Source organism: Lactuca sativa, chromosome 6 (assembly GCF_002870075.4).
Source record: "Lactuca sativa cultivar Salinas chromosome 6, Lsat_Salinas_v11, whole genome shotgun sequence".
Lineage (NCBI taxonomy): Eukaryota > Viridiplantae > Streptophyta > Magnoliopsida > Asterales > Asteraceae > Lactuca > Lactuca sativa.
Window position 1 is genome coordinate 103,331,267 of NC_056628.2, and position 23,340 is coordinate 103,354,606.

Genomic DNA, 23,340 nt, shown 5'->3' on the forward strand with positions numbered 1-23,340 from the left:
CTTTTTAGGTAGAAAAAAATAAAGCTTTTAAAAAGTTAAAAAATCCTAATTTTTTAGCATTTTAGCCATTTTACTTTTAAAAAACAGTTTTTCTTATCATTTTTCCTAAAAGTCATAATCTAATAAGCATTTTTTTTTAAAATCACAAAAACTTTTACCCAAAGACAGCGGTAATCTAATAAACAATTTCAATAAAAATATTAATAAATCAAACATGACTTTGGGACTCAAATGCAAACTTGCCTACGGGAGTACATTTTATTTATTTATTTATTTGGGATGTTTCAGGTATTTATAGCGAGAAGCCTAATTGGGCCGACCATATATATATATATATATATATATATATATATATATAACATCTTCCTTAAGTTACCAGTCTTGGATCTTCTTTTTTGGTGGGAGCCGGAGAGAAGAATAATGGCGAGTGACGCCAGCGGAGCAGCGGCGGAGGTAGTTGATAAGCAGCCCCATAAGTTAGAGAAGAAATGGACGTTTTGGATCGATAATCAATCAAAACCTAAACAAGGCGCTGCTTGGGGCAACAACCTTCGCAAGGTCTACACTTTCGAAACTGTCGAAGAGTTTTGGTGGTAAACGCCAATCACTATTTGTTGTTTTCTGTAAATGCAGTAAATAAGATTTATCTGGATGAACCTTTTTCTATGTTCCCATTCCATTGTTAGAGATTTTTGGTTTGATTATTATAATAATTGATGCGAATTACTTTGCTAAAACGATCTAATTTTCAATTAGGTGTTTAATAAACAAAATGGAGGTGAATCTAACAGATAGATGAACTTAAAATCTATCAAAATAAACCCATTAAGTTAATTGATGACGAAATTTATTGCAGTTTATACGATCAGGTGTTCAAGCCAAGCAAATTACCAGCAAATGCCGATTTTCATTTGTTCAAAGCTGGGGTTCAACCTAAATGGGAAGATCCAGAGTGTGCTAGTGGGGGGAAATGGACAGTTACTAGTAGCAGAAAGCCTACCCTTGAAACTATGTGGCTTGAAACAGTATGTACATCTCCTTCTTCCTTTACCTTTAAACTTTTTACCTTTGTGTGTAAATTGTAAACAATTTCTTGGTGTAGTTAATGGCTTTAATCGGAGAGCAGTTTGATGAAGCTGATGAAATATGTGGTGTGGTTGCTAGCGTTCGTCAAAGGCAGGACAAACTTTCTTTGTGGACTAAAAATGCAGCTAATGAGGCTGCTCAGGTATTAAATATTTAAATCTATTTGTACTGGAGTCTGGAGTTTCTTTATGAATGTTTCTAAAGCTCAAAGTGAATATTTTTGACTTGTCTTCTATAGATGAGCATCGGAAGAAAGTGGAAGGAAATTATAGACGTGACAGATAAGATTATCTACAACTTCCATGTAAATCTCATTATCTTTGATCTTATATATATATATATATATATATATATATATATATATATATATATATATATATATATATATATATATATATATATATATATATATATATATATTTCTTTATTCCAATTCTGCCCTTTTTTGTGAATGTGATTCAGGATGATTCCAAGACAAGAACATCAAAAGGTCGGTACAATGTGTAAAGTCATACAATATAAGTGACTTGTTAGATACTATTTACTAATTACTATCGTATCTTATGTTCAATTTTGAATTTTGTCATCTGTTATCATTTTTCCAATTCTGGAAGCCATTCCTCAAATCATGATTACCAACATATTAAAGCTAAACTTTTCGATGATATATATATATAGATATGAGAAAAAAATATTGATCTTGATAGCAACTATGAGAAACTAAAAGTATGCTAAGCTAAGAATCCAAGTCTCTCGCCGTTCTTTTTCGCTAGACGAATGAGCCCTTGCCGTTGCTTGGAATCGGCCCCTATCGATTTACAAAACTCGGTGATTACCTGAAAAGAATAAGGTCAGTTGTGTAATTTGTTATTTCAAAGACTATATATTATATACCTGTGAGTGTAGAGCAATTGCTTTTCCTCTAAGCTGATTGAAGCGTTTCTTTCCGACTATGTTACGAGTGATGACAACTAATGGTGCAAAAAGTCCTTTCCCTTCATTCACGTTTCCCATCATTGGGCCAAAACTTAATGGATTTTTTCGGAATTTAACCGTAGTTGTCTTTGTGAGCATGGTGGAGTAATCTTCACCGGCTATGGTGCTGCCCCAGCTTCCATGGAAGGAGGAAGAAAAGGAATTAGTTGCAGTGATGGATGAAGTCGCCATTGCTGAATGGAAAGTTTGGTTGAAGGAGGTTAAAAAGGCAGGAGATGAGTGATAACTGATATGTGATGTGAAGCCTTGAGAGCCACATATACTTTGGTGGTTTATAATTTTGGTTGATTTTTTTTTATCTACGCGTTTGAAAGACTAAATAGAATATTCTCTTCTTCGTACATGGGTCCCCACTTTTATTTCATACAAGCTTATTCGACTTTTTTTTTTTTTTTTTTTTTTTTTTTTTTCTTTTGTAAAACTAAATACGCTTGTAAGGGAGGAGAGAGTCATTTCCACCGAATCCAATGTCACATCAATTTTTGTCTTTTCTTTTTTTTTTTTTTCATTTTTCCCAACCCACAACACACGAAAATCCTATCTTTTTGAACTCACTCAACCCTCTCAATTAAAAAAAAATATAAAACAACAAATTTTAAAACACATGATACAAAAGAAAATAAGAAAGAGAAAGTAGAGAGAGACGATGAAGTGGGTTAGTGAAACCAATCAACCCATTCGTTGAAGCGAGAGTGATACCGCCAATTAGGGGTGAGCATTTGGACCGGCCCGGACTGGTTATGGAGAATTTTGTGGACCATGGTGACCGGATGAGTCGTGCCCATGTCCGTGTCCGTGTCCGGGTCCAGGTCCGGGTTTTCCGGTTTTTGGACCCATTTGGACCGGTATAATTTTAATTGCATAGAGTATAATAAGTAATCTACATTAATGTATAATATTATAACTTGCAAAATTAATATCTTTCCGTTTCATGCCTAACTAATCTACATTGATGTATAATATTATAACTTGCAATTTGCAAAAATTAATTTTCCAAATAAAAGCAACTAGCATATAAATCAAGTTCACCAACAAAAGTTAAACAATTTTAAGACAAACATACAAAAGTATTACCGTAACAACAAAAATCATACTTTAAACTTTAAAATCAATCAAACTAATAAACTTCATAAACTCATAATCTAATCTTCCATTGGTCTCATCCCCATATCATTGTCATCCATATGTAACATATTTAAATCTTGTGCAATCTCTACATAAACACAAATGAAAATGTTGTTAGTATTTAATAAATAGTAATAATTGTATAAAAAAGAATAAAGATTGTAACTTTTTACCCAAAGCTCTATCATCATCGTTCAAGATGTCATCAACGTTGTCAACTATCGGATTTGTAGACTTTATCACCCAATCTTGGGTGCATAACAAAGCTTCAACTATCAATGTCGATAAACTAGTCTGATACTCACTTACAACTCTACCACATGTGCTAAACGCGGACTCGAATTATAGTATAAAATAATACTAAAAAGCTGAAATATTTCAGTTTTGATAGCTCTACTTTGAAGGATTGTAACTCAATGAATATAATACCAAAATAAACAAAATTATAGTCTAAATTCATCTACAAACTATAAAATAAATGTTGGAAAAAACCAAAGGTCAATCCGACTTAAAACGAATGAGTTATGGGTGTTTAAAAAACGTCACAAATTACAAAATATTGCTGAAAAGCTGAATTTTTTCAGCTTTGATAGCTCTACTTTGAAGGATTGTAACTCAGTGAATATAATACCAAAATAAACAAAATTATAGTCTAAACTCATCTACAAACTGTAAACTAAATGTTGGAAAAAATCTCCGGTCAATCCGACTTAAAACGAATGAGTTATGGGTGTTTAAAAAACGTCACAGATTACAAAATGTTGCTGAAAAGTTGAATTTTTTCAGCTTTGATAGCTCTACTTTGAAGGACTGTAACGCGGTGAATATAATACCAAAATAAACGAAATTATAGTCTAAATTCATCTACAAACTGTAAACTAAATGTTGGAAAAAACCGCAGGTCAATCCGACTTAAAATGAATGAGTTATAGGTGTTTAAAAAACGTCACAAAAATCTTAATCATGTCCAACCGGTTCTAAACCCGGTAAAAACCGGACCGAACCGGGAAAAAAACCGGACCGGACCGGAGAGAAATCTTAGAACCAAGAACCGGCCCGGGGGTCCAAAAAAATGGTCCGGTCCACCGGTCCAAATGTTCACCCCTACCGCCAATAACCCTATTGCTAATTAAGATTTTACCTTTGATTGTTTTGTATTTTTTTTTAATTGAGTGAGTTGAATGGGTTCAAAAAATATGGTTTTCGTATGTTGTGGGTTGGGAAAGATGAAGAAAAATAAAAGAGAAAAAATGATATAATAGTGAGTTCATTAGGTTAGGAAAGATCAAGGAAGTTAAAAGATTCTCAATTGGCTCATTTAAGATTATGTTTTGTAAAACTACGGTTTTTGTTTTTTAAAATGAACGTCTACCTTCTGCCGAACATATTTATAGAAGAAGAAGACTTCCACTAAAAAGTAAAAAACTATTTGTTATTTAAAGTTTGCACCACGTCAAATAAATTAAAAAAAAAAAAACTAAAACTTAACTAAATTTGTTATATTTTTTTATTTTTATTTTTATAATTTAATACTTTTGATTATTATAGTTTTATGACATTGGACTTTAATCCATGTCTTGTTTTTATTAAAAATATTAATTTCATATTTTGTATTAACTACTTAACAATTTCATCTAGTAACTTAAGAGAAATTAAATATCCTTCTATTTTTTGATCCTACTAATCCTACTATCCATTTAAATGTTGACATGTGTCATATTAGTATCATAAATATCATTAAATCTCATTAAATGAGCATTAAATATTATAAATGTCACCATTTCATTGAGTATGAGGATATGTAGAAACAAAAAGTAGGAGGATATTTAATTTCTCGTAACTTAATCATATGCCTTTGTCTGCTGTACTAGGGGTGAACATGTGGACCAGACTGGACTTGAACCTTTTTTCAGACCTCGGGTCAATTCTCAGTTCTAGGATTTGATCAAAACCAGTCTGGTTTTTTTTATCAGTTAAATCTGGTTGTTCCGGATAAAAACAGGTTTTGGCATTGATTTAAAAAAAAAAAATTCAAATCTATTTTTTGTGAAATTCTTTAAATAAACATATCTTTTTCGTTTTAACTTTTAAGTCGGATTCATAACCATGTAATTTAGAATTTGTATATGATTTTAACTATGATTTTGTTGCATTTGATGTTATATTTAATGAATTACAATCATTCAAAGTTAAGATATCAAAGCTGAAATATTTTTAATTTTTCAGAAAGAAATTTAAACTTTTGTATAATGTGAAATTCTTTAAATAAACATATCTCATTCGTTTGAAGTTGGATTAACATATGATTTTTTTTCAACGTTTAATTTAGAGTTTGTAGTCTTGTAGATGATTTTTGACTATAACTTTTTTATTTTTTTAGTGTTATATTTAATGAATAACAATCCTTTAAAGTTGCGACATCAAAGTTGAAATCTTTCAGTTTTTCAGCAAGAAATTCAAAGTTTTGTACTCTTTAAAATTCTTTAAACAATCATATTTCATTTGTTTTAAGTTAGATTGACACACGATTTCTTTTCAACGTGTAATTTAGAGTTTGTAGATGATTTTAGACTGTAATTTTGTTGTTTTTAGTGTTATATTCAATGAATTATAATTCTTCAAAGTTGAGATATCAAAGTTAAAATATTTCAGTTTTTCAGCAACAAAATTTAAACTTTTATATTTTGTGAAAATTTTTAAACAAAAATATCTCATTCGTTTTAAGTCGGTTTGTAATGTAGTTTTTTTCCAACGTGTAATTTAGAGGTTGTAGATGGTTTTAAACTATACTTTTGTTGTTTTCGTTGTTATATTCAATGAATTACAATCTTTCGAAGTTGGGATATCAAAACTGAAATATTTCAGCTTTTCAACAATTATTTTAGACTATAATTTTGAATTTTATGGATCTTTGACATATAAATCATATGAAATGGATCTCGATAGAGTATCGAAAATTTCTGACTTCGAAATTGTAACGAATATTGTGAAGTTCTTTGAAAAATTCAAGAGAAAAACAGAATTTGTTCGGCTACATCAAAACGTTTGATAAATCTTTTTTATTCGGGAAGTCTTAGATGTGGACATACATAAAAGAAAGTGGTTAACCAAAACAAAGTTTCTCGAAATGTTAAAGGACACGAAGGTGAAATATGATAAAGTCATCAACTTATTTGATTCAAAGTTCAAACAAACGGTATAAACAATCAAAGTTTGACCGATCGACCGAGTACAAGAAACGGAAACATATTCATTTTTAAGAGTTGTACCAAACTGAGAAACGTATTCATTTTAATGAGTTGTAACGTATCAAACTCACAAACGTATTCGTTTTAATGAGTTGTATCAAACCCAAAAATGCGTTTTAACGGGTTGTACTGTATGCATGCAAAGTTGTACTGGTCCAAGAACTAGAAAACCCAAACTTGGACATGGACCCGGAAAGTCTCATCTCGCCTGGTCCATGATCCACAATATTCTCTAAAACCGGTTCGGTGCAAGAGCTAGTTCGGTCCAAATGCTCACCCATACGTTATACTACATTGCGCTTCATTTTCGTTTTTATTATCATCAACGTGCACATGGTTATTTCGAAGCGGGACATCGAGTTGATTCTTATTATTCAAGTATTCTTATTTATTAACAATGTATTTTTTATAAAATGTAATTATAAAATGGTATTTTAATTATAAAATGTATTTTAATAATTAGCAATGTTAATTATATTTTTTTAAGTAAATTGTGTGTCCTTATGGTTTGTAGAAAACTACGGATGAACTCTAAATCTTTCTAATTTGCACTAATAGTCGAAAACTTAAACTTTTTGTGGATATGGTCTCAGAAAACTTGAAATAACTGTTTTGAGCTTTTTTTTAATAATATATATTCTAATAAATAAATGTTTTTGTTTTGCCACATTGTCACGCTCTCATTTAATTTGTTAAATGTCATTTTGTGTTTATTTTGTATTAGTTTTTTTTTTTCACATGTCATTTTATGAGTTTTGTATTTTGTTAAATTCAACATAATATTTTAATATAATAATTGTAATAAATGTAATAATAAATAGATATCAATTTCATTAATTAGGTTACCTTTTAATTTAAAAATTCTCAAATTAAAACTATTACTTTCCTTTGTTTATTTATTTAAAATATTTTGTTTAAATTTAAAAGATAAAAAACATTTTAATTATAATAATTCATTATTTTTCTTATTTTCTTATATATTTAAAGTTCTCCAATATTTTTACTTTTATATTTAATTTTTTTTAAATTAACCCGTATATTACATGGGTCTCACAACTAGTTCTCCCTAATAAATGAAAATAATTTTTCCATTTGTCATCCTCTTATGCATTATGCCTTCTTTTGTGGTAAAATTAAATGAAATTATATTTATGTGTCATTTTATGGTTTTTTTTTTTTTCATTTTGTTAAATTTCATATAATACTTAAATGTAATAAATGTATATCCAGTTCATTAATACAATTTTCCTTATAATTTCTAAATTTCTAAATTGAATCCAATTATTTTAGTTGTTTATTTATTTAAATTCTTAGTTTAAATTTAAAAGATAACTAAGCACTTCAATTTTAATAATTAATATTTTACTATTTTTCTTATAAATTCAAATTTTCAAAATTGTTAGATCTTTATGTTTTTTTTAATAAACTCATTTAATACATGGGTCTCACAACTAGTTTTATTAATATCTTAATATTAAAAAAAAAAAAAACTAAAGAATGAGCCAATCATCATCACCGTTAAACCACCCTAGCTTTCATCCAATGTTTCTTCCATTTTCTCTTCTGTAGTTGTTTGGTCGCCGTTGAAATTGCCAGCAATCATCATCACTGTTAAACCACCATACCTTCCCATTAAGAGCTTTTTCAAGTAACCACCACTGATAAACCATAATGCCAGACTTTGTGCCATATTACTCTAAATCACAAAACCACCCATCTAGCCCATTACTTACTGTTCTTAGCTTAAACTTCCAAATGATACCCTACCCTTATATCCTTCCAATCATATTCTTTTCAATCAATAACACTTATTTCTTTCTTGATTTTAATCAACTAAATAGAGTCATGAGCATTGAAATGTAATCCACGTCTAATAATAAAGTATGAGCTTGACTAATCTTCCTCCCTATAGGATGGAAGGAGTAAGTAATTCTTTTAGAAAGAATACAAACATGGAGATCTATACACATTTAGCAAGACTTGTTAAAGACTTTAATCATACTCATGTCAATAACTATGATCAAACCTTTCCTCAAGTAGCTATGATTAGATCATCAAGGATATTATTTACCATAACTACTTGAAGATGTCTATATAGCATAGACTGGAGGTTTTCTTAATCAAAGTTATCCTAACAAAATGTGTAAGCCTTAAGATCCATTTATAGATATAAGGCAAACATCTCAAGGTTGGAATCATCATTTGAATATGAAAACATAAGTATACCTTTATATCAAAATGAAGATAACATGTGTGTATACTAAGAAATAATGGGAGAAAAAGTGATATTCCTAATCTTATATGAATGAGACATACTTAATCATAACAAAAGCTTCATTACCCTTATGATCAGTTCTTCAGTCTTTTGCTTTGTCTAAGGCTCTTTATTTGGATGAGGTTCTTTGTCACCCCTTGTTTTGGAAGAGCTCTGCTTCCTGAAACACCTTCAATTTGGTTGAGCATCGTAAAGACTGGTTGAAGTTTTTCTAAGAGGTGTTGTCAAACTGACACCATGAACAAAGATTCATGAGTCTCCACAAGCCTGAGTAGATATTGATTATTTCAAAAACACAACTTTTGACAATTGTCTTCTTGTTCTCAAGATCGTCAATATGCTTGGTAGCATTCTTCAATTTGACAGAGAGGACCTTGGCCTTCTAAATTTTCTCAACTAACTCGTCCATGATCTTGTTTTCTGTTGCCAAGTCCTCCTACAACTTTTCAATCTTTTTAAGAACGGAGGCGTTAAGTTTAGTATTGTCGAATTTTAATGCAGAACATACAACTGAGAGTGCCTCCTTCTCAGCTTGTAAAGAATTACGAAACCCAGCTATGACTTGGTTTACGACTTCGGTATTTGATTCAGAGGATGTTCTGAACTCAGCCATAAAGTTTTTCACCTCCTAAGATAGTTTTTCGACTTTTGCGGTCGTTTTCGAGATGGTTTTCTCAGATGCTTTAATTGCCTTGGAAGATTCTTCAAGGACTTGGTTAACATCTTCACTGTGGCCTTGTGGGTTGTCAACATGTACTCCCAGTTGGATGAAGACGAAGATTTGGAAGACTCTAAAAGAGAATCCAGTTTATCATTAAGTTGCTTGAACTTCCCTTTCATCATTGGGGCATCATCATCATCGCTCTTGAGGTTAATGGTAAAAGGGCTGAACACAAACCCCGACATGAGCTCCTGATCATCTCCAAGTAAAATATCTTCTGCCTCATGGAAAGGAGAAAGTGGGAGCAGTGTCTTGTTGCATATTCACACTGATGTTGGCATCTTCCCCCGTATCAGATACGTTGAGATGAATTCCTGAAGTATATACCTCCTCCGAAATGAATTTGGTAACAAGGACTTCCGGTGTACTAGTGACTGTTGAAGTAGGAAGAGCAGTAGAATCTGTAAAGATGGGAGAGGATACAGGGACAAAGACCTGAGTAAGTGAAATTCCAACAGAAATCTTTGGATGTAGTGGAGGGATGGAGGTGGAGTTGATACCTTCGGAAGTGAGTAAGTAGGAGTTGGTTTAGAAGTAGAAGCAGTATCTTCCACTTTGTTTCGGTTTATGTCGTCCTCTCTGACTTCCGTAACAGTTCTTGATTTGGAATCCTCCTGGACAACTGGAGATGGAGATCTCAATTTCTTAGCTTGCTTTCTGGTTTTCTTGGGAGCTTTGACAACATTAGAAGGACCAAAATTTTCTTTTCTCTTTCCTCCCCTCTTCGGTTTGTTACCATCATCGATCAACTTTCATAACTCATCTGATATTGGGTGAACACCAGACGATGGTGGCTTCCGATATTCATTCACGATCACATTATCAGAAGGAACTTTCACCAACATTTCCTCTAGAATTAGTCCGATAAACGTGAAATTCCTAGGGTCAGACATCACAAATGTCGATGCTTGGAGAATTAGAATGACGACCATGACATCAGTCATCAATGGAACTTTGAAGTGAGCTAGGGCTCGATTGACCACAATCGACCATAATCGAGCACAAGAGATCTCCATGTGACGAGTAGAGGAGATTGTACTCTGAATAAGTTGAGTCCATAGGATTGAACAATAGTCGATATTCACTCCATGAAATAATTTGTAGACGAGAGTGTAAAACAACTTATAGCACTGTCTGACCCTGCAACCTTCTTCGAAAAACTTTAGAACAGGAAGGTGAACAATCCATTCCACAAGAAATTTGAATTCATGGCTCTGATACCATATTACGAAAAGGATCGTGGAAAGTATGGAGTATAAGGACATATAATTATTATAGTTAAATAAAGTATGATTAAATTAATAATTCAATAGATTCATAATACACACACACACACACACACACACACACACATATATATATATATATATATATATATATATATATATGTGTGTGTGTGTGTGTGTGTGTATACACACATACATGAGATCTAATAAGATATAAGAGTTCTTCTCACTTCTGTTCTTTTCATTATAAAGTAATAAACCTTCTTCACACCCCCAAAAAAAGTAAAGTATATTTATAATCTTCAATAACAATAATATTTTAAACAAGATATACAACTTTAATAAGACCCTTGCCAGTTGGTAACTTCAGAACCAATCCCATCTCACTAACAAGCAGTTATATTTTATGACCAACAATTTATTCAATAGTTTTTGTAAATCAAACAATTAAATAAATAAAGGACTCAATCTAGCATGAAGTAGCTATTGTCAAAGATAAAGGGATTTTTGGTCCTAAGAAGATATATAGTTAACAAAATAAGGTTCTTTAACCTGATTTTCAATAAGAATTAATAGTTCAATAGCACCTAGGCAAAAAATAATAACAAAGTAGAATTAGGGCTTCCCAACTATAGAAGCTGCACTCATTTAGATTTCCTATGAACACTGCAATGATCATTCTCTAGTAAATGTTTTATAAAATTGCATCTTTATACTTCATTATACATTATACATACTACATAAATAAGCATTTAACGATGCTCTAAAAAAAAGTTTACCAATGACTATTGCTTGCTGGCAATTAAAATTTTAAGGTTTTTCATCCCTTTAATCAAATCTTTTGAATCAAGGTACAAATGAAAGTAGCATAATAGGAAAGATAAATCTTACTGGTAACACAAAAAGATAGGTAAAATAAATATAAAATAGTCAAGTGCAAATCCTTCAAATGTAACATCCACATTTTCAAACCATTTTTTTATTTTCTATTTTTAATTAACTAAAAAGATTGTTCATAAAAACCCATATCAAGAAAAACTCAAGTATCAAAATACAAACTTTCCTAAAAATATTAGAGTGTCCTATAATATCTGAAATCAGAACTACAAGTGAATGTGTACAATCAAGCCTTCGCCTTTTCGCAATCATTAGAAGTACCTGAAACACATTTAATCAACAACTGTAAGCACGACGCTTAATGAGTTCCCGAAAATATCACATACAACACAATACAAATAGCAGCTCCTAGAGACTACCTGAAGTCTCATTAGGCAAACAACATGCCATGTGGGTTATCAGCAACACGAGAAACTACCCGAAGTCTCTGTGGACAAACAACATGTCTTGTGGGTTATCAGTAACCCTAGAGACTACCTGTAGTCTCAGTACACATCACAGTAACAATAAATAAAACCCAATTTGTAACACTTGGAAAATTATAAGTTTCATATTTAAGACCTAATCTAAACAGTTTGCAAACTGGTCCTTAAGGCTAGTATGCGGGGTGTACAGGGTGGTACGCTTAGCATACTATCCCGATGCATGATCGTGCCTTCAAAGACGTACACAAGGTGTACACTTGTATACACGGGACATACGCATAGATTAGTGAAACCCTAATTTTAGGGTGTTGCACACTATTTAAACATTATGATAGCCTCACTAGGTCATGTTTAGACAGCCTCCATCCCTTCTTGTCTAGAAAATCGAACCCTAAGTGAGATCTTGAGAGTTTGAGCCTAAAAGTCTGATTTTTGGTACATTGTGAAGGATTAGAAGAAGTGAACCATTAGGACTTGTGCTTGGAGCTTGATGATCTGAGATTAGCTCTTCATTTGTTGTCCATGTGAGGTAAAAAACATCCATATTGCTAATCCATAATGTTAGATCTAGTTTGGTGCAATTTTATGCTTTTTGAGTCCATTGTTGGGTTGTTGAGCCTCTTGATTCACTCCAAAAGTGATTGATGGTAGATCTAGGGTCCTTTAGGTCCCTTTGTTCATAAAAATACAAGATTTGTGGCATTTGTGGTCTCATGCACGAGTTAAGTCATTTGTTAAGCTCTTTTGATCTCTAAGAGCCTCATTAAGCCATGTATGCTCATAAAGTCGGCAACTTTACATTAAAAACCACCTTAAGAAAATCAGATATGAGTTAGGGTTGAAGTCTTAATCGATTAAGACCAAAAAAGTAAAGGTTGGATAATAGGGTGGAGTACGTTGGGCATACAAGAAAGTATGCAGTGAGTACAAGCCCTTAAGTGGGTACACTGAGCCTACGAGCTAAGTACGGCCTGCATACTCAGCAGTGGGCTTCAGTTTCATGGGCTCTTCGGTTTTGAGCCTTGGTGGACTTTAGTTGAGTTAGGCTTTATTGGGCCATCAAAATTCTATTGTTCGGCTATTAATATTATACTGGACTCTTGCTTGTAGGCCCATGAAGGGGATTTGGGCCCAATTTGGAAAATTGGGCCATATTGGGCTTTGAGTGATTATTATGGAAATTGGGCCTTTGAATATTTTTATTGGGCTTTGGCCTTGAGACCAAGTTAGGGAAAGGGTAAAAAGGTCTTTTACCCTAATTTGGATTCTTAGTGTGGGTTGGGATCTTGATTATTTATTGGATGATTATTTTGTGACTGACAACACGGGGATTTTAGGGGGCCAGCAACCATGGATTCTTTCTATGAGATTCGGCATTGCGAGGTGAGTTTCCTCACCATGTTTAGCGGGTCTAAGGCACTAATGTTGGCCCACGAACAATGATGCTAGGATACTAAATGTCTGTGTGACTCTTATATGTATATGTGTTTATATGATTTGTATGCTGGGCGGGGCCCGTTATGCGAGTTTGGGTGGGGCCCATTATACTCATTAGGCGGGGCCTGATATATGAGTTTGGGCGGGGCTCGTTATACTCAGTGGGCGGGGTCCGTTATGTGTTTATTTATGTATGGTATGTGGTATGTTGGGGAACTCACTGAGCTTTTTGCTTACGTTTTTCAGTTTATTTTCAGGTACTTTTGGTTCCAAAGGGAAGAGCTCGATATGATTGCAGAGTAGACACCACCTCATTCCACATTTTGTGATTTACTCTGATATGATATGATGATTGATATATTTGTTTTATTTGGGTTTTCATGATGATGTTTTTGGGATGTTGGTTTTTATTAATTTAAAAAGGAAATTTTTGGGTCTTATTTTTGGGACTTTACAAGTTCGCATCAGAGCCATGGTTTGAGGGATTCAGACAAACTCTTGGGTGTGTCTGAACTCAAACTAAGGATTTGGTAATGTTTTTAAAAAAGAAATGTATTTTTAAGAAAAGAGTTTTCTAAGACAAGAAAGGGTGTGACCGAGCTCAAGTAAGTTTTCTCAAAATACCCATACATGTTATCTGATATGATTTGATCTGTGAATCGCATGATAGCTAGAGCTAAGAATCTGCTCAATATTTGCATTATAGACTGCTAGGAGAGATGCCTTTGTATGCCTATTGTATGATCTTGTAGACTTGCATGCTAGTACTGATCAGTCAGTGATAGGATGGCCTGATTAGGTGATGCTTGTTCTAATTACTTGATGCTTGAATGTTGCTTGCTTTATGCTTTAGGAGTTCTCACTAGCTTTAGCTAACTAATAAGCAAAATGCTAAGTTACATATTATGGGAACTAAATAATTTTATAAGGTTAGGTTTTAACTTTATTGCACAACTCTTTTCAGAGTCCAACTGTTGTAGTGTGAGACCTCTCATTCAAATAATTATATGGTTTGATTGATATGTAATTGTATTTGTGAGCTAGTTAGAGGAAGTTAGTAGGAGTTCCTTCTGTAGTTGATGGCGGAGAGTGGTGTGGAGTTTGCCCTAGGAAACCTAGGAAGAGATCTAGTGTTGGGAGCCTTATCTTGATAAGGGTTAATTGTATGGATATACGGTGACTTGGTGGATTCAAGGCAATCCTAGAGGAAAGTACGGATAGACGTGGAAGGTAGCATGGGAAAGTACTACTGGAAGCAGAGGATCCGTACTCGAGTCAAGGAGAGTTGCAATGAAACCAGGAAGCTTGTAGAGTTTGTGATCCCTCGATATATTATGATTCTTATTGTGATGGTTTATATGGTCTATTTTCAGTATGGTGACTCTACGAGGCAGACCTGTTGGCAGTTCTGGTGCTAGGGAGGGCTCAGGCTCAGGTTCTGGAGTCGGGCAGCTGGATGATCATAAGAGGGAGTTCATTTCGTCTGAGACTACGTGTTGCATTCTTGATTTGACTCCTGTAATCTTTGGTACGGTCAAGGAGGTCATTATGGAGATTTTAGATGAGCGGTTGAGCTCATTTCGCTCTTAGATGGTAGCCTTGGTGGGAGCGCGTTCTTTGACCTTCAGGGAGTTCCGAGCATGTGGAGCTCCAGACAATCACGGGGCGAAGGACCTGATAGCGAGAAGGAGGTGGTTAGCGGATGTTGCCAACAACTTCTACACCAGCAGTTTCCCCGAGGGGGAAAAGGTCAGACTTACTTCCTGTCTTCTTAAAGAAAGGGAACGGGATTGGTAGGAGGAGATGGGACGTGCAGTTGGTGATCAGGTTGTTGATACGATGACATGGGATGATTTTGTGACCAGGTTCAAGGCTGATTTTGCATTGGTGATTGAGGTGAAGTAGTTGGCGTGAGAGTTTCATGATCTCCGCCAGACTAATAAGACGGTGGCTGAGATCACCGCGATGTTTTGGGAGAGGGCGCTTTTGGTCCTACAGTTTGTGGCAGATGAGGAAATGAAGAATGTGTGGTACCGTGAGATGTTGAGGAGCGATATTCGGCAGTTTGTGAGCCGATCCAGCTGCAAGACACTGGAGGATATGATAGCGAGGGCTAGGGAGAAGAAGATTGATATGGAGATGGAGAAGAAGAGGAAGCCAGATTATGTGTCGAGTGCTGAGGGTTTGGGAAAGAGACCCATGGTTGTTGATGCGAGAGGGAAGGGCCAGCAGGGTCGGGGCCAATATGGTAAGTGCGGCAGGATGCACGATGGGGTGTGTAGGGTGGGTGGTTATGGCTGCTTCAAGTGTGGCTGAACTAGTCATATTAGCAGGGATTGCACTGCTACCACCACCACCACCCCTATATTTGATCTGATTTGCTTTCATCGCAATCAGAGGGGCTACAAGAAGTCCCATTGTCTGAGTTTGGTTGCAGCAGGATTGGTGTTAGCACACTCCTGCAACTCTATGGGTTACTGCCAACCACTAGTACCAGGCGGATGCACCTGTGGTGAAGAGCATGGCTTTTTAGTTGACAACCGAGGAGGCTCATGCAACTCCCGACATGGTGAAGGGTATGTACCTTCTCCTTATCTCATTATTTATATTGATTTGTCTGCTTATATTTATGTGTTTTATTTTAGGATCATTCCTTGTGAACAGTCTTTCTGCTTTGGTGTTGTTAAATTCAGGGGCTACCTGATCCTTTATATCGCTTGCTAAGTCCTTTATATCACATGCACTTAGCAAGAGGTTTGTTGGAGCTCTGGTAGAGTTGGATGGTCCATTAGATGCCGAGATCATAGATGATAGGTCTGTGCGGGCTGTGAGGGTTCATCAAGGTTGTATTCTTCAACTGTTTAGTGAGGAGTATTTGATTGATTTGGTTCCCATTCCTCTGTGTGGGAACAAGGTTATCGTGGGTATGTATTGGTTGAGCCCCAATGTGGCGGTGATCGATTGTGAGGAGAAGTTAGTCAGGATTCGAACACCAAGTGGGGGGGGGGGGGGAGAGAGAGAGAGAGTGTGTGTGTGTGTGTGCTTAGAGTAGGCCATTATTGTGTTCAACAACGAGGGCCAGACGCTATATTTAGCAGTGTTTTTTAGGATTTGTCGCTTATGTTATGGACACCCAAGATAAGGGTAAGCCGACCATGGATGATATGCTGATTGTACAGGATTATCCTGATGTGTTTCGAGAGGATTTTCCTAGGGTGCCTCCAGAGAGGCAGGTTGAGTTCAGATTGATATGGTTCCAAGTGCGGCACCGATAGCCAAAGCACCATATCGGTTGGATCCTCCTGAGATGCAGGAGTTGTCTAACAGCTGCAGGAGCTACTAGACAAGGGATTCATTCGACCAAGTAGTTTGCCATGGGGAGAACTAATATTATTTTTGAAGAAGAAAGATAGGTATCATCATATGTGCATTGACTACCGGGATCTGAATAAGGTAACAGTGAAGAACCGTTATCCACTCTCGAGGATTGATGATCTTTTTGATCTGCTTCAGGGTGTATCTTGGTTTTCCAAGATTGATTTCCGATCGGGTTATCATCAGATGACGGTTAGAGAGGAGGATGTGCATAAGACAACTTTCTAAACTCGTTGTGGTCATTACGAGTATGTGGTGATGCCTTTTGGGCTCACCAATGCTTCAGCCACATTTATGGATCTCATGAACTGCGTGTGCAGGTCAATGCTGGATCAGTCTATGATTGTATTTGTTGATAATATCTTGGTTTATTCCAAGACTCAAGAGCAGCACGAGGAGCACTTGAGGGACGTGTTGGAGACTTTGAGGAGGGAGAAACTTTTTGCGAAGTTCTCCAAGTGTGAGTTCTGGTTGCGCGAGGTGCAGTTTCTAGGGCACCTTGTCAACCAGAATGGTATTATGGTCGATCCGGCCAAGGTCAAGGCGATGATGTTGTGGGAGGCTCCGAGGTCTCCATCCTAGATTCGGAGTTTCCTTGGTCTTACTAGTTTCTATCGAAGAATTATCCAGGATTTCTCCAGCATAGTTGTTCTTTTGACTTGGTTGACAGAGAAGACAGCTACATTTCGTTGGGGTCCTGAGCAATAGGCCGCTTTTGAGACCTTGAGACGGCGGTTGTGCGAGGCACTAATTCTGACCCTATCGGAGCATGTTGAGGATTTTGTGGTTTATTGTGATGCAATGATCATAGGTTTGTAAGCGGTGTTGATGCAGAAGGATCGCATGATTGCTTACGCTTAGAGGTAACTAAAGCCTCATGAGGTGAATTATCTGACGTGTGACTTGGAGCTGGGGACTGTAGTTTTCGCCCTCAATATTTGGTGACATTACCTTTATGGCGTTCGTTGTACTATTTACATGGATGAAAAGAGCCCGAGGTATTTGATGAATCAGCTGAATATGAATATGAGACAGCGCCGATAGTTGGATGTGGTGAAGGATTTGTTGGAGCATGAAAATGCTCTACAATGATGAGTGTTTATTAGGTTAGAATATTCATTTATATGAAAAGCATATTCCCTCCACTAATATATAAAGTGGAGGTGATGGTCATTTTATTGTAAGTGTTCACTATGTAGATTTTAGTGTGGAGAGAGTTTTTGGGTGGGGATGCTCCCCATCCATGAGAGTTGTTATTGTAATATTTTGTATTTCTCTATTTATCCACTACCGTTTTACTCACATATTATGTTCATCATGTTCTCATATGATTATCTTCTTGATATTATCTTTTCTCACCAATCTAATTGACAAAATGGAAACCTACAAGTGGTATCAGAACGTAACCTTGAAGATATCATGATTAGTTCAAGGGAACAGTCCTGATTGGTTTATTATCTTGAAGATTTTTGTCATTTATGAAGATTATCTCAGCCTTCGCAACTGATAAATCTTCTGTGAGTTATTTGTATGTGTCAAATATTGTTGTGAGGTGTCGAAGGTCATGGATAGTTTCGATAGTTTGTTATTTTGTTATAAGGGCATGTTATGTATCGAAGTCTTCAATGTTCAGTCCCTTGTATTTTTTGTGTGCTTTCTTGATCCCTATAAATATGGGATGTGTACTAGAGATAGATAAGAACTTTGCGTTATTTTTTCTAAACACTCTCTGTACTTCTGAAAGCATAATTGAGCCAAACATACTTTTTTTAGATATCATGTTCATCATTCGTACTTTACTCTGATCTCGTTATTCATACTCGATTTCATTACAACTACATTTGGTATCAGAGCAGGATTCATACAAAATTGTTCTGATTTTATGACTTTTTGCAAAAGTTTTGAGTCTCGTTCTAGATTTCAATTTTCCTCCCTTTTGCTTCAGAAAATCATCTTAGATAATCTATCGTGAGTCTATTCTGCGTTCTAGTTGTAAAATTGAGTGTTTGAATTTTGAATTCTGAGTGTTTTAGCTATTTGATATCAATTTGATTTGAGATTTTCTCAAAATTTTCCATACAACAATGTCAAAATTTAATATGAACACAATGACTTCTTACTCTCATCTCCTTGGTTCATCAACGAAGATTCCGATGTTAATTCATGATTTCTACGATCAGTGGGCTGATCGAATGGAGGATTACTTGAAGGAAATTGATGAGGAACTCTGGAAGTGTATTCTCGGTGATGTTCGTCCTCCTCCTACTGTTCAGAGTATTGGAACTTCTTGTAACAATCAAAATGTCAATGAATAGTCTGAAAGATTGTTGAAGAATGAAAAGAAATGTATGAGAGAACTCATATGTGCTCTTCCTCCTATTGTTTAAAATTACATGCATAGCTGCAAGACTGCAAAAGAGATTTGGAATACTTTGAAGTAAAAGTATCAAGGAAGCGAAAAAATGAAGATTAGTTCCATCAAACAATGTCTATTTGAATTAGGCGAATCCAAGCAGAAGGAAAGAGAGACAATTGAATCTTATTATGATCGTCTGAATGAGCTCATCTTCAAATGTAATCGATATGGAGTCATCCGATCAACAATGGAGTTTAATCTCACTTTCATCATGGGTCTTTGGAAGGAATGAAGAAATGTCAGCCTCTTGATAAAGACATAGCAAAGTTTTGATTACTTCTCTCTAAATGATCTTTACAATGTGATGAAAGCACATGAATACGAAGTGAATGAAATTGCTGAGGAATCAAAGCTCAGTTTAGGTGGTCCACTTGCACTTGTTTCAAAATTTATTGGAAGAGAAGCTGAGAAAGAGGTTGATGAGAAGGAGAATTCAGAAGATGCAGGTCTAATCGCCAACTCTGATGACGAAGCTATGGCATTTTACTCTAACAATCGAGTAAAGAAATTTTTCAAGAAGTCTTTCAATGCAAAGTCTAAAACAAGTGATGTGAAGGGAAGTTTTGATGGAAAATATAGGAATGAAGAAAAGAAATTTGAGAAAAAGGAAGTGCGTGCTGAGAAAGAGAAGAAAGAGAAAAAGCTTAAAGGTGATTCTGGATTCAACTGCCATTACTGCAATGGAGCGAATCATATGGCCAATGATTGTATGCTGCGAAAGCGAGATGACAACAAGAATAAGGTCAAAGATGAAGCTTATTATGTTGAAAGATTGGAAGAGGTTCATGAAAAGACGAAGGGATTGTCTCTGGTGGCCAAAGGTATGGATGAAGAAGAGGGAACATACCAGATTTGGTCATCTAGTTCTGATGATGATAAGATGTGTAAACTTACACATGGGGCTATGTTCGCGATGCATGAGGAAAAAGAGGAAGAGAAAATTATTGGGAAGTGCTTTGTTTCGACATCTTCACACAAATCACCAATGACTTCTCAAGTACGTTCTCTTTTACAATATTTTAATATTCCATCTAATGCATAAGATTCGATGCTATCTGAGTTTGATGCAACTATTACTTATGTTAATGATCTACTTATTTCTTCTAGTAATGATACTAAGAAGTCGAACACACTACTCTTAGAACCTTAGAGGATGTTGGAATCGAAGAAAGCGAAAATAAAATACTTAGATGTTCAAATAACAAATCTTATGTGTGATAGGGATAACTTAAGTGTTGACGTTAAATTGTTGTTAAAACAAAGAAATATATATTGTAACTCAGCTAAACGATTATATGCTAAATTGACAACATTGCATCATTCATCGGATATTGGCAAAGAAAAACATAGGAAACTTTTGCCCTTTTTAGCATTCAAAAGGGAGAAAATTGACTGTATTTCTTATGACTATGAAAAGATAATTATTGAATTCAATAGGGTTCCAGATAATAGATATGCATATGGTATAGTGAAAATTGATGAATGTCTAGATGCTAATGAATTAGTTGATATTGTAAATGCAACCTTGACCAAAAATGAACATATAAAGATTTTAAAAAGAACTGAGAATTCGAAATCTGACTCTCAAACTAATTTTGATGATATCAAAGATGAATCTGATGATATTCATGAAATTCAAGAGGAGGAAGTTATTGATTGTTCTCAGTTGTTTGTCATTAATGTCACATCAATGGCTAAAGGCAATGAAAAAATTTAATGATTCTACGGTTAAAGTTAACACTACTCTACCCTCAACTTCGAAAGTTCATGATCTTGACCATGTGACTATCGAAAATTTCCAAACAGACAGTGATGATGAAAATGATGATGTTCCGAAAGAAACAACAATTCCAAGGGTTGTAGTTGATCAGGTTTTTGACGAAACTGATAAATTCGAAAAAGTTATGAAGGAAAAAGGTTCTCATTACCTTGAAACAAATACAGTTGTGTATCCAAATTTCAAATTCTGATAAGAGGTTATCTTTCCGAATCAGGTTTTTGTCACAACAGGAAATAGTGATAATATTATACTTGAGTTTAATAAAATGATTGAAGAAGATAACAAGAAGGGATCAAAAGAAGGATTTGTCTCAAACCAAAGTACTATCGAAAACAATCTAACGAAGAATTCGTACACTTTACTATGACAAAAACCACAACGAATTTGGGTTGAAAAATCTAAAAATTCAAAAGATCTTTCAAAACAAGTTGACATTGTTTCACAACATGTCAAAATTAATTCTCAAGATTTTAAGGAACAAATTGAAAAGATTTCGAAAGAAAGTGGTATTTCAAAAAGACAAGCAAGAAAGAAAGTGTTTTGGCAAACCATTGAGTCTTGAAAGAAACCAGATGTTTTGCTAAATAAATCATCTGAACAGAAAAAGTCTAAATCGGTTCAAACTTCTTCTCAAAAGAAAGTTGAAAATAAGAAAAATCCCGCTCTAACTCAAAAAGATTTATCTCCAAATAAACCCAGAAAATGATTTTTCAAAATCTAAAACTCAAAAGTCAAAATCAAATTCCAAAACAAATGGTCAAACATCTAATGCAAAGAAGTTTACAACTCATCAATCAACAAGTAATTTCAATTCAAATCATCAAACAAGATTTTCACAAAATCATTTTTCAAGAAAAAACCAGTATTTGAATAATCCAAATAATGTTCACAATTGTTTTTCTTCTCAAACGAAACCGATGTTTTCAACTCAAAAGTTTGATAAATTTCATTCTACAAGAAATGTTACTTTCACACAAAAAAAACCAAATTTTCCCAATCCCCCTACGGATAAAGTTTCCAAAGTTGCGTATGTCAAAGGAAAGTCATATGTGAAAAACATTAACCATTGACTCGGAGGAAAAAGGAAAACATTTCAATCAGGGAAGCGTTCTCAACAACAAATTAAGGATGCTTATGAAAAGTATCTGAATGAATCTTGGAATGGAAGTTCTTCATCCAAAATTTGAATCCTTCAGTCAAGCAATGGAGAGCTATTCCAAAAGCAAAGGTTTATGAGAAACGAACTGAGAAACAAAAGGCGAAAGTCAGTGAACACTGTAAACCTGTGAATGATTACATTTCTCTGCCTGTAACTAACGAAGTTGACATAATTGATTGTATCAAATCTAAAGTTCGTAATTGGATTCTAAGATATTCATATCACAATGTTTTTCAATCTAAGCACCAAGGACCCAAACAACCTTGGGGACCTAGATTCTTTCACTGATTGTAGGTTTTAAGTGACGAGTAATATGATGACAAATGGTACATTGATAGTGGTTGCTCTCATCACATGACTGGAATAAAGGAAAAGCTTCATGGTTATTGAGATTTAAAGAATGCAGGAGTAGTGAAATTTGGCAACAATCAGAAATGCCAAGTCAAAGGATATGGAAAAGTAACAAATAGGAAATTCACAGTGAACAGGGTAGCTTATGTCGAAGGTCTTCAACATAACTTGATAAGTGTTTCACTACATGTTGTGGGCACTGGCAATCTAGTTGTGCTTAATGAAGAAGGAAGTGTGATTTCGAACATACACACAAAGGAAGTATTGCTCAAATAAAAAAGAAAAGGCGATATGTTTACTCTCTACAACAAACCAATTGTTGGGATTCCCTCGGTGAGCTTACTTTCGAAAACTTCATCTAATGTTAGCTGGCTCTAGCATCGAAGACTTTCTCATTTCAATTTTCGAAATCTGATTAAATTGGTGGTAAATGATCTTGTTTGAGGTTTACCTTTGTTAAAAATTTATAATGATACTTTGTGTGCAGCTTGCGAACAAGGAAAACAACACAGACAAGGTCATCCGATTGTCATTGATTCAAAGATTGTTGAACCTTTGGAACTTCTTCACATTGATCTTTGTGGACCATCAAATTTTGAGACTCTCAACAAGAAGAGATACATATTGGTCATCATTGATGACTTTTCAAGGTTTACTTGGGTATATTTTCTAAGACTGAAATCCGAACCTACTCAAGCAATGATCGACTTCATCAAGCATATTGAATTAAGTTTTTAGATAAAGGTTCGAAAAATCAAGAGTGACAATGGCTCAGAATTTAAGAACACTGTTCTTGATTCGTTCTTAACTGACAAACGAATTT

General features: G+C 34.7%; 2 protein-coding genes across 2 annotated transcripts; one reads left to right on the top strand and one right to left on the bottom strand.

Annotated features, from left to right (window-relative positions):
- Nucleotides 1-363: 363 nt before the first annotated feature.
- On the top strand, nt 364-2,423 carry LOC111908107 (eukaryotic translation initiation factor). Its single transcript, XM_042895845.2, has 6 exons — nt 364-593; nt 857-1,025; nt 1,103-1,228; nt 1,325-1,390; nt 1,549-1,576; nt 1,765-2,423. Exons 1-6 carry the CDS (start codon nt 421-423, stop codon nt 1,782-1,784), a joined length of 582 nt encoding a protein of 193 aa, XP_042751779.1. The 5' UTR covers nt 364-420; the 3' UTR covers nt 1,785-2,423.
- LOC111908115 (protein PROTON GRADIENT REGULATION 5, chloroplastic) lies at nt 1,730-2,253 on the bottom strand. The gene is made up of 2 exons (XM_023903961.2): nt 1,981-2,253; nt 1,730-1,922 (listed from the first exon to the last, which is right to left on the bottom strand). Exons 1-2 carry the CDS (start codon nt 2,251-2,253, stop codon nt 1,818-1,820), a joined length of 378 nt encoding a protein of 125 aa, XP_023759729.1. The 3' UTR covers nt 1,730-1,817.
- Nucleotides 2,424-23,340: the final 20,917 nt, after the last annotated feature.

Bases quoted from the DNA above. Each gene is read 5' to 3' on its own strand.
- LOC111908115 (XM_023903961.2), bottom strand. From the start codon at position 2,253: ATGGCGACTTCATCCATCACTGCAACTAATTCCTTTTCTTCCTCCTTC. The intron at 1,923-1,980 runs GTATATAATATA...TATTCTTTTCAG, and splicing joins CAATTGCTCTACACTCACAG to GTAATCACCGAGTTTTGTAA.
- LOC111908107 (XM_042895845.2), top strand. From the start codon at position 421: ATGGCGAGTGACGCCAGCGGAGCAGCGGCGGAGGTAGTTGATAAGCAG. The intron at 594-856 runs GTAAACGCCAAT...AATTTATTGCAG, and splicing joins ACTGTCGAAGAGTTTTGGTG to TTTATACGATCAGGTGTTCA. The intron at 1,026-1,102 runs GTATGTACATCT...TTCTTGGTGTAG, and splicing joins AAACTATGTGGCTTGAAACA to TTAATGGCTTTAATCGGAGA.